The sequence below is a fragment of the Seriola lalandi genome, unplaced genomic scaffold, assembly GCF_002814215.2.
Source record: "Seriola lalandi dorsalis isolate HSWRI2012SDOR001 ecotype SW California unplaced genomic scaffold, Sedor1 jcf7180002054313, whole genome shotgun sequence".
NCBI lineage: Eukaryota > Metazoa > Chordata > Actinopteri > Carangiformes > Carangidae > Seriola > Seriola lalandi.
In genome coordinates, this window is record NW_019524866.1 from 462,619 (window position 1) to 478,351 (window position 15,733).

The 15,733-nt window shown below is 39.2% G+C and overlaps 1 protein-coding gene across 3 annotated transcripts; it reads left to right on the forward strand.

Moving 5' to 3' along the window:
* The first annotated feature begins 113 nt into the window (after positions 1 to 113).
* Positions 114 to 14,921, forward strand: numa1 (nuclear mitotic apparatus protein 1). 3 transcript variants are annotated; one of them, XM_023406645.2, is made up of 25 exons: positions 114 to 225; positions 350 to 422; positions 534 to 619; positions 815 to 888; positions 1,141 to 1,229; positions 1,322 to 1,396; positions 1,529 to 1,622; positions 1,772 to 1,931; positions 2,324 to 2,463; positions 2,591 to 2,702; positions 2,944 to 3,061; positions 3,321 to 3,461; positions 3,772 to 3,885; positions 4,011 to 8,093; positions 8,351 to 8,560; positions 8,658 to 8,842; positions 9,394 to 9,531; positions 10,201 to 10,306; positions 10,701 to 10,899; positions 12,004 to 12,140; positions 12,425 to 12,715; positions 13,033 to 13,128; positions 13,259 to 13,543; positions 14,410 to 14,455; positions 14,735 to 14,921. In XM_023406645.2, exons 2-24 carry the CDS (start codon positions 384 to 386, stop codon positions 14,425 to 14,427), a joined length of 6,990 nt encoding a protein of 2,329 aa, XP_023262413.1. In that variant the 5' UTR covers positions 114 to 225; positions 350 to 383; the 3' UTR covers positions 14,428 to 14,455; positions 14,735 to 14,921. The 3 variants fall into 3 exon arrangements, with proteins under 3 accessions (XP_023262413.1, XP_023262412.1, XP_023262414.1); XM_023406644.2 differs by lacking the exon at positions 14,410 to 14,455; XM_023406646.2 differs by lacking the exon at positions 14,410 to 14,455 and having other exon boundaries at positions 10,201 to 10,282.
* Positions 14,922 to 15,733: the final 812 nt, after the last annotated feature.

Below are 15,733 nucleotides of genomic sequence, written 5' to 3' on the forward strand. Positions count from 1 at the left end.
AAACCAATCAATGTCGCCTCTTTTCTGATGCGTCGATACATGGGAACGGATTGGCTGGTTCAATCTCCACAGCCCTTTTTGAATATTGTGCGTTGTCTCAGAACTGTTTATTTCACAGTTGTAGCTTCATGTAGTAGCAGTGTCTGCACCTCTCTTCAGAGAACTTCAGAGAAAAAACACTGGAATAAATACACAGAACAGTGGCCAAAGTCCTTGTCTTTTAAGGTGAGTTACAATAGATGGAAATATGTTAACGGTAACGACCGTGGCTAAATTAAGATGTGCCCATTTGCTAGATTGGCATCGCTAGCTAGACAAGCTTGTTTAGACGTTGTTTTTTCTCTTCCAGGTTGAAGTCCCTTTGAGATAAAGGGTCAGCCGAGATGGCGATTAACATGGGTGTTAAAGCTCTTCTCGGCTGGGTAAGTTGATAGTAACATTAGTCATATGGTGTAAATACGTTGAGTCCAGCAAGGCTAACTAACGTTGAATAGTTGCAGTTGTATTGAACCGACTTTTCAAACTATTTACAGGTCAACAGCATAAAACTATCCGACCGAGAAATGACTGTCCCTGATCTACAAGATGGGACAATCTTACTGAAAGTTGTTTATATGCTGTAAGTAGAAGCCAATGTGTTGAAATGCTTGGTACTGTATTTGTAACCATGGGAAGGGTCATTGACTGTTAACCAGCCTTACTTTTCATTTTAAACATGGCCTCTCCTGTGAGTGGGTTTTTTAGGTGTAAAGCTGGCGTTTCTTTGGAATGAACCTTCCATTTTTCTCTTTTTTTTGTCTTTGTGTCATCTCAGGAAGAAAGAACCCAACCCCTGTTTCAGTCATTCCATTGAGCAACGGTTCAAACTCATTTCAGACTTTGTGGAAAGTGAGTTTCTTTATCAGATTTTATTCAAGTCAATATGTTTTGCTCCTTTCACCACACCTCCCATCACTGTTGGGTGTGGTCTTGGTTGTGCCCTGTTGCACCTGTAATTGTGCTGGTCAGTGATATCAGGGTGTAAAGAACACACCCTACGAACCATTGTTTTGCTTAAGTTACTCTGAATATCTTGCAGACAGATGTTGAATAATGCTGTCCTTTGAGAATGAACATATCTTTATCTGTTTTGTTTATTAGGGGATTGCAGATTTAGTGCAGCCAAAGGCACTTCATTATCTTGGGACAACATACGAGATGGCATCAATCTTACTGTAGAAATTGCAAAGGTACAAGACAAAGAAGAAATAAATATTTAAAAAAAAAAAAAAAACATAGACAACATAGACCCGTTCTTACTCATTGTTTGTGATATGCCCAGGTGCTTCTGTTGCTCGTGTACCATGACATGATGAACGACCGCTGCACTCTTAACATGTTGGAATGTGATGGCGAGGTAAGCAGAGAGCTGTTTTTCTGTCTTGTATCAGCCACTGAGACATACATAACATTTTATTCATCATGTTCTGTGCTGTGCTACCATTTAATTCTGTGCCAATTTATATATATTCCCCCTCTTGTTTGTTAGCGCGAGATAGCAATTCTAACTGGTTCCTTTGTGATGGAGAGTGAGGGCTGTGTTTATCTGAGCAATGGACTTGAAGCCCATTTGGCAAGGAGAAGTAAGTCACAAATTTATGTCTTCCTTGTCTTGGTTATGTCATATTAAGCAAAATTAGTGTCATACACACAATGCTGCTGGATAACACAAGCTTTCTGCTTTAAAGTTAACGTGCAAGCTGTAAATTTGTTAAAACCTATCTCTTTAAAGGTTTGCCTGTTTCCCGTGAAATATTTGCACGATCAGCAACCACCTCTACCTCCAGTGTGCCGACAATCTCCTCGCTCTCAGATGAAGACTCGCCCGTCTTCCACCGGACACAGAAAATCACATTTGTGGACATGCAAACTGTGGCTTCTTCCTCAGTCAGGTATCAGTGTGGATTTGAATTTATCCAGCATAGTGCTCAACATATTAATCAAATGTGATTAAGATCATTTTATAATAATACAAACTACAGTTTCTTGAAATAATGTTTTGTGATCATGCACATGCTTGTCAATAATAGAAAACAGCTTTGTTTGTGTTCATTTTCATGAAAACTCATAGTTAGGCTTTTTATCAGCATGAGCAGTTTAATCCACCAAGTTTAGCTAAACTTGTAGTAACTAAGATCTTTGATTTCACACCATAACAAAATGGCATATCATCATTAAGACTAAAACACATGCCATATGTCAGTCATTCCTTATCCAAAGTCCATGGGATGTTAGCATTTTGATTATATATCTTTACTTTGTCTGTCTGCTTTTATTCCCACAGTAAGTCTCCTTTGCAGGATATTATGAACACCCCTAAATTTCAGTTGAGAAAGATGCAACGACAGATGGTCAAAGAGAGAGACTACAGAGATGGGTTGGAGAGAGAGCTGATCAGCAAGACTGCGCTCCTTGCACAGAATGGTACAACATCGAAGTGTTTTTGTATGATTCACAATTTGATTTGATTCATTGACATCTAATGTTTAACAAACTTTGGGTATTCTGTAAAAGTTCTACTGTAGTTAACTAGATGTAGTGTTTTCTTCAGAGTGTCACATTAACCAGTTGCAGTACCGCTTGGATAAGCTGAAAGAACATCAAGGTGACAGGGAGCAGGTTACCAGGGAACAAATCAATGATCTCGAGACCAAGAGCAACACGTAAGTGCACAGGACAGAGCTAAGTCAATTTTTGAAATATAGATTTTTTTTTTTAACTGTAAGTGCGTTGTCATGCATTTTATTAATGCATGACAATGATAACAACACTTATTGCAAATAATAATTTGTAACAAGTCTCACATTTTGTATGCGGAAGAAAATATTTAATACATACCTAAACATGTCTGAAACACTAAGACTTTGGTGGAAAAGTGAATAAACTGCTTTTTTTTGGTCTTAGATTACAAATACATCTTAATGAGATGTTAAAGCAAAATAAAGACCTCAAAAGTACATCCTCACTTATGGAGCGTAAAGTGGATGAACTGACAGAAGAAAATGGTGAACTTTCCTCCCAGGTAATGACACTTGCAAAGTTTCTCTTGCTGTAAAAGAATCTTTGATTTCTATCTTATGGGATTTGCAGTCAATAACAGTCATATAAGTCTTACATCCTTGAAAATATCCACATGAGCAAACTTATCTTGAAGCTAACATGCGGATGATGGTGGTGTCAAGTCTCACTAGTGGCAACCCTTTCACATTACTTGGAATGTTGATATCAAAGCTTTCACTGAGAACAGATTATAAATGCTTTTTCCCCCCATATTTTCCCAGATGAGGGCAGTCTGTTCAAAGCTGGCCATCTTTGAGGCAGAAGTTGGCAGGCTGACAGAAACCCAAGCATCAGTTCAGGAGGAGTGGACAAGCAAAACAAGCAACCTACAGTCTGAGCTCAACCAAGCTAATGCTCAAAAGGTATCGTATGTGTTTCTAATGATTCAAATCAATAATTATGTTACATAACAATATTATGTTATAGTTTAAATGTTGGGTATGTAAAAACACTACAAAATGTGTCACTTATCATGTAATAACAACTCGTAGATCTTTGTTCCCTCACTTGAGAAACAATCATTAATGTGCAGGGACATCCTAGTACCCTTGTTCTATTGGTCTGTCAGGTTGACATCAGTTTGACCTTCATAAGCTAAAACTGAAAGGAGTAACTGGGTTCTATCTACACAAAGGGGATATAATGCACTATGTTATACTCTTTGTTTCTCAGGAGCTCCTGACTGAACAGATTCAGATCCTCCAGGGAAAGATTTCCTGTTTGGAGGATGAAATAAGCAGGGCCACTAAGGAAGAAGTAGGAGAGAATATGGGGCCTGTAATGGAGGTAAAGTGCACACTTCTATGTAAAAGATAACATTATATGATAAAGTGCATAGTCTGCATTTTTCTCAAATTTTTAGAATTCATTTTGGATTAGATGGTTACTAACTTATTTTCTTAAATTGCCAGAGACTGTTGGAGACTGAGATCAGCAGTTTGAAGAATGAACTGGAGAGTACATTTTTCTCTCTGAAAAAGGCAGAGGGGGATATTCAGGCAAAAACAGATCAGCTAGCAGAGTACCAACAAGAAATTACTCAACAGAAAGAACTCCTTAAGCAACAGAAATTCCACACTGAAGAAATAATTCAAGCCAAGGATGAAATTTTGGAAAAGTTGCAAAAGGAAATCACTGAGCAGAGAGCAGTCCTTCAACAAGAGATCCAGAATCTCAAGCTTCAACTTGAGCAAGTTGAACAACAGAAAACTGAGCAGATGACCAGACTACAGCACCATATTGCTGCTTGTGAACAAGAAATTGAAAAACTAAAAGAAACTAAGAAAGAGAAGGAAGACCTTCTCCGAGAGACTGATGAAAAGGTGAAAGATCTTGAGACAAAATTATCTGCTGCCAGTTCTCTCTTGGCTGACAAAGACCAACAAATTAACAGTCTCAAAGAAGAAGCTTTTGTTCTTACAGATGAAACCAAAAAAGTCAAAGATGAAATTCAAGCAAAAGAGAAAATGCTTGCCAAATTACTTCTGGAGAAGTCTAATGAGCAAGAAATTCTAAATGACAAAATCCAAACCTTAACGGTCCAAGTGGAAGACCTTAACTCATCTCTCAAACAGGCTGAGCAGGAAATTCAACTTAAGCAAGATTTACTGGCTAAAACCCAACAAGAGAATATCCAGCAAAGGGAAGTACTCCAACAGCAGGTCACAACCTGTGAAGAGGAGGTTCAGAGGCTAAATGCAGAAATACAGGTCAAAAATGAGCAGCTTGTTATGCTAAAGAATGACAGTTCTCAACAGGCTGAATTGCTGGAGCAAGAGATTAAAGGTCTAAAAGGCCAAGTAGAAAGTCTGAATGACTCTCTCAGAACAGCTGAGGATCAAGTTCACACCCAGCTAGTTATGCTTAAAAAGCAGGAGCAGGAGAGTGCTCAACAGAAGGAGCTGTTGGACCAAAAACTGTCTGCTTCTGAAGACAGGGTAAGGAGCATGAAGGAGGAGATCCAAGCTAAAGAAGAACAGATGAACGTGTTAAAAAATCAAAGTTCAGAGCAGTCAGAACTGCTGCATCAAGAGATCTGTGATTTAAAGAAACAAGTGGAGTGTCTTAGTTCCTCACTGAGGTCTGCTGAGGACAATTTGCAATCACAGGAAAATCTGTTTGCCAAACAGCAATTGCAGAACACTGAGCAGATGGAGGCACTCCAAGCGCAGTTAGTTGTGTCTGAAGATGAGGTGAAGAAGCTAAACGCAGAGATTCATGCCAAGGAGGAACGGTTGGTTCAGCTAAAGACAGAGACTTCTGCAGACTCTGATTTGCTACAGCAGGAGATTGAGGGCCTGAATAAACAAATACAAAGCATGAGCAATTCTCTTGAGGTCGCCAAAGACCAGGTTCAAGTTAAAGAATATTTGAATTCCAAGCAGGAGCAGGAAAGCACTTTGGAGATTGAGGCACTTAGAAATCACAGTGCAGTCCTTGAAAAGGAGTTAAATCGGCTGAGGGAGGAAATCCAAACTAAAGAAGATGAGGTAGACATGTTAAAGGTTGAGAACTGCAAGGAGTCAGAAGTGCTACAAAATGAGATCCAGACTCTAAAGAATCAAGTGGAAAGTTTGAGTGAATCACTGAAGGCTGCAACAGAGCAGGTTCAGGCGAAAGAAAATCTGCTGATTCAAAAAGAATTGGAGATTTCTCAGGAAAAGGATACACATCAAAACATGCTGACAACATCTGAGGAGGAGATGAGAGGGCTTAGAGAACAGATCCAGACTAAAGAGGAACAACTAGTCACACTAAAGAAAGAGGGCTCCTCACATTCTGACATGCTACAGCAAGAGATCAGATGTCTAAAAAACCAACTAGATAACATGGTTGACTCTCTCACAAAGGCTGAGGAGAAGGTTCAGACCCAGCTAGTTATGCTTAAAAAGCAGGAGCAGGAGAGTGCTCAACAGAAGGAGCTGTTGGACCAAAAACTGTCTGCTTCTGAAGACAGGGTAAGGAGCATAAAGGAGGAGATCCAAGCTAAAGAAGAACAGATGAACGTGTTAAAAAATCAAAGTTCAGAGCAGTCAGAACTGCTGCATCAAGAGATCTGTGATTTAAAGAAACAAGTGGAGTGTCTTAGTTCCTCACTGAGGTCTGGTGAGGACAATTTGCAATCACAGGAAAATCTGTTTGCCAAACAGCAATTGCAGAACACTGAGCAGATGGAGGCACTCCAGGCGCAGTTAGTTGTGTCTGAAGATGAGGTGAAGAAGCTAAACGCAGAGATTCATGCCAAGGAGGAACAGTTGGTTCAGCTAAAGACTGAGACTTCTGCAGACTCTGAATTGCTACAGCAGGAGATTGAGGGCCTGAATAAACAAATACAAAGCATGAGCAATTCTCTTGAGGTCGCCAAAGACCAGGTTCAAGCCAAAGAATATTTGATCGCCAAGCAGGAGCAGGAAAGCACTTTGGAGATTGAGGCGCTTAGAAATCACAGTGCAGTCCTTGAAGAGGAGTTAAATCAGCTGAGGGAGGAAATCCAAACTAAAGAAGATGAGGTAGACATTTTAAAAGTTAAGAACTGCAAGGAGTCAGAAGTGCTACAAAATGAGATCCAGACTCTAAAGAATCAAGTGGAAAGTTTGAGTGAATCACTGAAGGCTGCAACAGAGCAGGTTCAGGCGAAAGAAAATCTGCTGATTCAAAAAGAATTGGAGATTTCTCAGGAAAAGGATACACATCAAAACATGCTGACAACATCTGAGGAGGAGATGAGAGGGCTTAGAGAACAGATCCAGACTAAAGAGGAACAACTAGTCACACTAAAGAAAGAGGGCTCCTCACATTCTGACATGCTACAGCAAGAGATCAGATGTCTAAAAAACCAACTAGATAACATGGTTGACTCTCTCACAAAGGCTGAGGAGAAGGTTCAGACCCAGCTAGTTATGCTTAACAAGCAGGAGCAGGAGAGTGCTCAACAGAAGGAGCTTCTGCAGCAACAACTGTCTCATTTTGACGATCAGGTCAGGAGCATGAGGGAAGAAATCCAAGCTAAAGAGGAACAGATGATACTGCGGAGGACTGACAGCTCAGAGCAGTCGGATTTGCTAAATCAAGAACTCCAAGGTTTGAAGAAACAGGTGGAGACTCTTGGTTCCTCACTGAGGAAGGCTGAGGAAAATATGCAGTCCAAGGAAGATGTGTTGACTCAATGTGAAGAAGAGATTCAAAAACTAAAAGAATCTCAGAGTAACAAAGAAAGCCTCCTCTTCAAGGCTGAAGAGAAGCTTCAGATCTTCCAGACAGAGTTGTCTGCTGTCAACACACTCATAGCTGATAAAGACCAAAATCTCAACACTCTCAGAGAGGAGGTCACTGCCCAAGCTGACTTGTTACAAAAGGCTAAAGAGGAAGCTGAAGCCAATGAGAAAATTCTGGCTGAGATAAAGGAGGAGAGCTCCAAACAGACAAATGTTCTTCAACATGAGATCCAGGATTTGAAAGGGGAAGTGAATAACATATCTCTGAAACTTCTGGCTAAGGAGCAGATGTTACTTAAAACTCAACAGGAGTCCGCTGAGCAGATAGACCTCCTCCAGCAGCAGCTCATCTCAGTAAATGCAGAGCTGAACCAACACAGAGAGAGACATGCTGCAGAGCTCAGACTGAAAGAGGATGTGCACGAGCTGCAGGTTGTCACTCTCAGGGAAAAAGAGGCTCTTGTTCAGGAAAAAGAAGTACTCATGGCCAGGATACATCAGGCAGAAAAGGGTCAAAAATCTCTCGAGAAACAGCTTGAAGCCATGGCCTTTGAGAAGGAGAGACTTGCTCAAGCCAAGCAGGCCATAGAGAGAGAGAACACAGCCTCCTGTAAACTGAAATCTGTGCTAGAGCAGGAACTGAAAATATTGAAGAGAGAAAGAGAGAAGGAGAAACTCTTGAAAGAGAATGAAAAAACCGAAGATATTGAGATGCTGAAGAGAGACCTACAGCTACAGCTCTCATCTAAATCAGAGGCTGCAGAACACTACAAGGGACAGGTTTGTGTAACCACAAATCACAAAACAATCCAAATTCACACATATCTCTGTGTACATTTCATTTTTTTCAGTCAAAAGTTATTTGGACATTTTTTAATTTCTTCCTGTTTCTTATTGACCAGTGACATCAATTAGTTTTGTTCCTGCATCACACTGTCATGTATATTGATGGTTGATTGATCTGTTTGCTATCTGATGAGCAGTCTGGAACGAAACACTGATGTTAAAATAATTGTTTTATCATCACAATGCCACAGATGGAGAAAGCAATGAGTCATTACAATGCCAAGAAGCAGCTTCTCCAGGGAAGCCAACAGGAGGTGGCTGAACTCAAGCATTCCTTAGAAGTTAAAGAGAGTGAAGTAAACGCTATTACCACGGAGAATAAGCTACTTCAACGGGATTTGGAGAAGGCCCAAACCAGTGAGAAAAAACTTTTGAACACAGTGGCCAATTTGAAGGCACAGGTTGGTATTGTATTTCGAAGAGAATTGAAAGGAGTGAGCATGAGTACACACTCACACATTTAACCCTGATTTCTCACTACATTTGTCCACCTTTTAGCTGGCCAATGCTGACCATATTCTGCGGGTACAGAATAAGATTCATAGTAATGAAGGAAGTGCAACAGACTTGTGTCACTTGGACATTCCCAACACACGCTCAAGTATTCAGATGAGGGTGAAGAGGACCATGAGCTCTGATAGCCTGGACCAGAGCTCTCTGGAAGACTCTCTGAACAACACAAGGTAATTTTCCTCCCAGAGAAGTATAATGAAAAAAGGACCATAGAATTCTGTACAGTGTTATGAAATCCAGCCATTTCTATTTTATTAGTTCTTTTTTTAAATGTATAGAAACATATTACAGGTCCACCAATCCTCTAAAGAGCTGCTTTGTGGTTTAAAACTGCTCAAAGCATTCACATTTCTCAATAGTTTTTCACCCAAAATTGTTCGAATTGAATATTTTTAAATATTAAAATATATATTTTTTTAAACTCAATTTCAAGCTAATCTAGTGCCTACTTTTCACCCGTGTGAGTTTTTAGAATTTTATAAATGAAAATGACTTGACCTTTTGGTATGGTTGGTGTTAGTTTTCAAGGAATGCCCATTTTTCCCAAGACATCGCTGAAAGTTGGTTTTTTAGCCTGCCCTTTTTCCTGCACCAACAATATGAACATGGAAGAAACAAAACCTGGGAAAAGCAGAGTAGCAATAAAATCTTACATTAGATGCATAGTGGTAATTTGTTGTGATTTCTCACATTGCACAACACTGTTTCTTACCTTTTGCAGGAAACTTTCAGCACCTGATGAATCAAGCACACCACTTGTTCGCAGTTCAGAGCGCTTGGCAGCCAAACGTCGGGGTCTACAGGCGGATTCATTGGAAACACTGTATTTCACACCTATAAACACTAGACAGATTAACAGGTATGTCGCATAGTTGTTAAAATTGTGGTGTCTTTGAATTGCAAATGCATTCAGTGTCCTACATTATTTTGTCAACATGTATTTTGGAAAATTCAGTTGTATTCCTGTGAGATTTTAGGATTTTAGTCAAAATCAGTCCAGTCAGTTTTTAAACGTAGTATAAAAAGGTATAATACTGTATGTTTGAAGTTCCCTGTCATCCAGCCTAAACACCAGTATGATTGCAAAGCAATGCTCTTCAAGACCATTTTAAATTCTTTTATTTGGACTGAGTATGTTATCTGCTTTCTAGCATTTCTAATCATATATCTGATAAGAATAACATGATATCACTTGAAAAAGGAAGTAAAATGGATGGAAATTTTAAAATAAATCTAAAATAAATCTAAAATAAATTTCAGTCTAACCAACCCAAATGAAAATAGTTGTCCTGACTCCAGGCTTCATATGTTGAACCACATGCAGCAACAAATAGTTACTTAAGTTGCAGCTCCTCTAGAGGTCATAATTGGGTGGTATTTAGATTATTTATTTTCTTTTTTTTTTTTTTATTTGCACAGGTAATTCATTCTTCCTTATACAAACAATATCCTGAATTTAGTGGAACCACAATCAAATTTTTTTCTTCCATACTTGGTATTAACTATTGTTTTCCTTTTCATCACCTAGGACCAGTACAGACAACAAAATGGAACTGGATTCCGCCCTCAAAAATCCAACTTCATCTGTCAAACGGCGCAGGACCACGCAGGTTATAAACATCACTATGACCAAGGTGGTGGAAACTCATCTACACACTGCATGTTTAGCATGTTCACAGTATTGCACACACACTGCTGAAGACTTTGAACAATCACTGTACATTTTAATAATCATAGTGATTCTCAATTTTTCTGAAATGTAGTCTTTATGCCAATGAAGTTGGAAAACTTTGTGGATCTTGAGGGTCCAGCTGTACATAATTGTTTGGCTCTGTAACTCTTTTTCTTAATTTGTTTAAAATACTTATCTTTGACAAAGATGTTGTTTTACCTTTTTTTTAATGAGAACGCCAGGAGTATAAAAATGCAAACTTGAATCTTTTAAGATGTCCTTTCAAAACATCCCCACACTCTCACTGCAGTATCACTGTAGCCATAAGTGATTGTTTGTTTAACTCTGATCCGTAGAAAACCCCAGGCTGCAATGAAGGTGATGACACTTTCTACAGTCTGGTCTCAGCTCGCTCCCACCCAAACCTCTCCAGTGCTCACTCTGCACGACTCGTGTCAATGGAGCTGTTTGACACACCTGCCAGAATGACGGGCGCTGCCAGCGATCAACTCATTGGTCTTCCAGGGTTCAGACGGAGCACAATCAATTCACAGAGTAAGTAGATACTTGGTTGACTCACAGGAGGTTGTGTGGAAAGGTGAAAAATTGAGAGGTCAGGCTGGGGAAAAAAACAAAACAATATGCAGGGCAGGATTCTACAAGGGAAAATGGTTACATTTCATTTATCTTTCTCAACTGCATGTGGGTAATATAGATTTAGGCCTGCAATTAATGATTATCATTGATGATATTCAATTCACTATAGTGTATAAGACCAAGACAAGAAGAAAATGCTTTTCAAATAAATTTTCAAATACATTTGGGAACTTGGCACCATCACATGTTTGGCATTTCTTCCTAATAGGTGGTGCTGATTGCTGATTAAATTTCTTTCTATCAGTTAATTAACCAATCTTTGTAGTTCTATCAGGAAGTTGTCTGAAAATGCTTCATATCCTGAAGCCCAGATAACTGGTTGTTGTTTACAGCTCCACTTTACTTCAAGAAACATGAATGTCATTAGAAACCTGGGTTATCCATATTAGCAGGCCACAATGGTGCATTTTATATTCTGCATTTTAAATTGCCATGCTCTTATAAGCATTCAACATTATTTGTGATGTTTTTTTTTCTTCATTAAACCTTAGCTATGATTATGAGCATAGTATTATTCACTGCCTTCCCCCACTTAAAGTACAATGCAACTCGTCCACAGAAGCTGCCTCACACTTGACTCTTGTAACAGCCTGCATGGTTCTCGTGTCTTACCTATAAGACGATGATGTGAAAACATTACATTTCCTCACAGCCAAAGAGTCAGTCACCCGGTATGGCGGTAGAGGAGGTAGTACAAGTGTAAGAGAACACTAAGAGTAGTTTAGCTGAATTAGCACTTCAGCACTGGAGCAGCAAACCATGTCAACTGACCGTGATGACTGCATTGCAATAGCCTACATTTCAATCACGGTTCTATTACAGATAGACAGAGAGTCAACTCTGGTGCTTCCCAATTAATGATTTAAATCATCAGTGTTTAGGACTGCAGCTCAAACGAGTTATTGATTAATGGTAACCGATCAGTATACAGTTACAGTAGTCAAGAACTGAGATTTTTCAAAGATGTGTATGTAACTTTTTTCTATATCTGTCTGTCTTCAGCCACTAGTACATTTTGTGTGGGGGCAGAGAACGAGCCAGAGGGAGCGCCTGAAGATTGGATGAGGATTGCTGAGCTCCAGAGCAGGAATAAGGCCTGCCTTCCTCATCTAAAGAGCAGCTACCCTGTGGAGTCTGAGGTGAGGAGAGAGGGACACTTGGACACACAGTAAACACACCAGGCATACAGTTGCTCATTTACTACTGTAAATCTGGTGATTCTGGCTAAAATCATATTACCTAGACTACTACCCACAACGCTGACCAGTGGTTGCAGCAGCTGACTTTTCGAGTGGCCGGTGAAACCCCTAGTTTGAACATGCTGAATAATTAAGATGGCAGCTTTAAATATTTTTGTTGCACTTTGTGCCCTTCATTCTTTTCCCAGTAGTTTCATGTAATCCCTCCCTGTCTGTTCCTCTAGACTGGCCGTGGCGGTGCATTCATTTTCACAGATGAAGAACTACGTACAGGTGACCCATCTGACACAATCCGTCGGGCGTCCATGATGCCTGGGCAGCTGCAAGACTCTCTCGTTTCCCACCGGCACTCTCTCATGATGGGACCGTCAGGTGCTGCAGCCAATACTCGTTCTCGTCTGTCCTTGATGCCCGGCCAGCTGCCATCAAAGACAATCAGCTCCTCTCAGCTGAGAAGCCCGAAAGGCACAAAGCGGTCTTCATCTACATTGTCTGTACATAACACTACGCCTGAGGTTTGTTTTATTAATATTCACACACATATTTGTTATATCATGTGTAACATAATGTTTTCCTTGTAATTGTTTTTTTTTTCCTTCAACATAAATGTTTTTCTTAGGTGCATTTTGCTTTAATTTACAGCTATGTATAATGTAATTGCTTTAGAGGTTTAGAGTTCAGAATTTACTGTTTTCTGATACTTACTGTTAACCCTGTCTACACATGTTTACACATGTAAACGTAATTCAAAAAATTGCAGATTTTTATAGATCTCACTTCCTGATACTCTTTTTGTCTCTTTTCCACATTTGTTTTTATTTCAATTTGACAGAAAAAGATGAAGGCCAGCTGCTTCCCCCTAACCCCCAAAAACAAGAATGTGAACAGTGGTCCTTCCAGCTCTCAGCTTCACCCTGCCCTCAGTCCAGTGAGTGTAATATATAGTGCACAGGAACACACACACACCTAGAATTGACTGGTGGATTGAAAACAGTTTTCTCAATTGTACACATGATTTTTTTTTTCATGCAACAGTTTTTCTTGTGTTATTCTCTCAGGCTGAGCGGAGGCAGTCTATGATGTTCACTGTTGAGAACACCCCTAAAGCCAACAACTACCTGAAGAAGGGGCTGAACAAACTACGCAGCTCCACCAGAAAATCCCCAGGAAAAAGTTCAAAGTCGCCTGCTCAGAAAAGTGCACGCAAATACCAAGAAAACATACCTTCAGGAAATCCTCACACTAGAGTGGGACGAGCTGGCAGAGTTACTAAAGGACAGAAATCTCCACAAACCACCAGCAGGACTGCAAAGTCTCCTGGACTGACTGCTAGTGCTCGCAAGGTAAACACACAGAGACAATCCATTCAGGGTTTACTGGGCACAATTGAATAATAATTTTTAGCTAATTCTTTGGTTTTTGAGTTTTTTGATTGAACTTGATCTGCCCATCCCAACATGCAGCTTGTTATGTATTGGCAAGCGTAGGAACCGCTGCTTAGATGGAGTGCAGGTGGCATATGAGGCAGTGGGTATGATGGAGAATTTTTATCAGCTGACAGTCAAACAGCAGCTTTTTATTTTTGTTGGTAGAGACAGTTCAGTAACTTTCTCATTTGGTATTCAGCCACAATGAGCCATATGAGATATGTTAATAGTCTGGATTACTTACAACTCTTTTGATAAATATGGTTTGTTCACCTGTCGCACAGAGCTGTCCATTCAAGTTGTAAGCAGCTTGTGCTGTTTTGTTTGCTAAATTGAAATGGTGCACACCCACATTTGAAATGTACATTCAGTATTTCTCACATTTTTACCTCAAATGATTACCAAAACCTTATTTGAATGTTTTCAAACCTGCACTATTTACATTGCTGTTTTACTGGTTCATTTTCGCTGTATTATAAATACTAATAATGATAATAATGTGGCTTGTAGGGGATCAGCAATTCACAAGTATAGCTAGGAGCTAAACCATTAACAACTTTAAATGAAATCATTAACATCTTATAATCAAGTCTAAAGCTGAAGAAGTGTGTAATTATTAACTTTTGTTGACACTTGGTTAGAGGTGTTGATTATACTTGATAATTTTTGTGTCCACAGTTAGTGGGACTACTACTGAGGTTACTATTAGTTAAAGAATTTGCCTGGAATATGTGTTCAGTCATTGCATCTCAGTAATTGATGAATTTGAACACTGTTTTCAGAAGTCTGTCTGTAAATGAAGAAAACCCTTGCTGGAAGTCGTAAAAGGTTAATAAATGTAATTTTAATTTAGTTCATGGGGATTTGGTTCTTATAATGGTATTTTTTAAAGGTTGGTTGAGGGTTCTCACTTCATAGAAACTCACGGTGTGTTTCTTTTATGCATCAACTTAAAAGGAAGGGGTGTCCACATATTTTCCTCAAGTTAACACTAACAACAAATACTTACACTTTCAGCTTTTGCTAATGTCAAAATCATGTTGTATTTCAATGTTTTTCTCTGTAAGCTTTGGTTTAATCAATTCTTTTTCCTTTTAAATCCCACAGATGATAATGAGGAAGATGAAGATGTGAGGACAGTTCTACTTGATCATACTTCCTTATTTTATGTTGTTGTCCTTCAGGATTTTTTAAAAAACCTTTAAAGCTTGTCTTTGTTTGATTTTTTTTTTTTTTTTTTTAAATTTTTTCTGTAATTATATTTACGTGTTTCTTAATAAAAATTTACATGACACATTGACGAAAAGCCTGCTTGTCGAGTCCTTACAATTCTCAGATAGTCTGAGTGCAACCCATGGGTGGTCCAGGTAATATTGAAAGAAAGATTCGCCTCATGTTTGAGGCGGGGTCATATTTATGACATATCTTTCATAGCATCAAAATATTCTGAAAATATCATTGTTAATGTCATGGATTGCTTCTGACAGCCTATCACCCTGTGCTGCGTACTATCCCACAACCAGCTCTACCAGTCAAATTATTATGGTACTCATGGTTGCTTCTCTGATGGGCTTCAGCGTCCTCAGCCAAGTAATATGCTTAATTTTGACTATTTGAGCTGCTCACAGGATCAGCTACCAATGTAATAAGTGTTTTAAAGTGAGGAGGCTCATTCTATCAGCTCATTCATTTGTGTTTGGTCCTTGTTGCCCAGTTGGTAGAATGAGTTGCCTTTTTAATTAAAGCATTTAATATTTAGGAAGTCCAGTTTGAAAGGCACTGACAAATCATGTAAGCCCAGTTTACGTGATCCTGACTCTGATTGACAGGAAAAAAATGCTAAGGCAGTGCTATAAAGATCCCAAGATCTACTGGGAATTGTCAACAAAATTGGACTCCATTGTCTCAAATACAAAATTGTGTTATATGTTACATGTTATAAATGGGGGAAAATGGAGGTACTGAAGTCCAACGTTTTTCCATGAACATGTCAGTCCAAATTCAGTCATTCATGTTTTTGTTACAGTTCATGATTATTTAAACATGCTTTAACTGCACCTGCTTGGCTGTTTGAGAACATATAAAAGAGTCACCTTTGTGATTCCA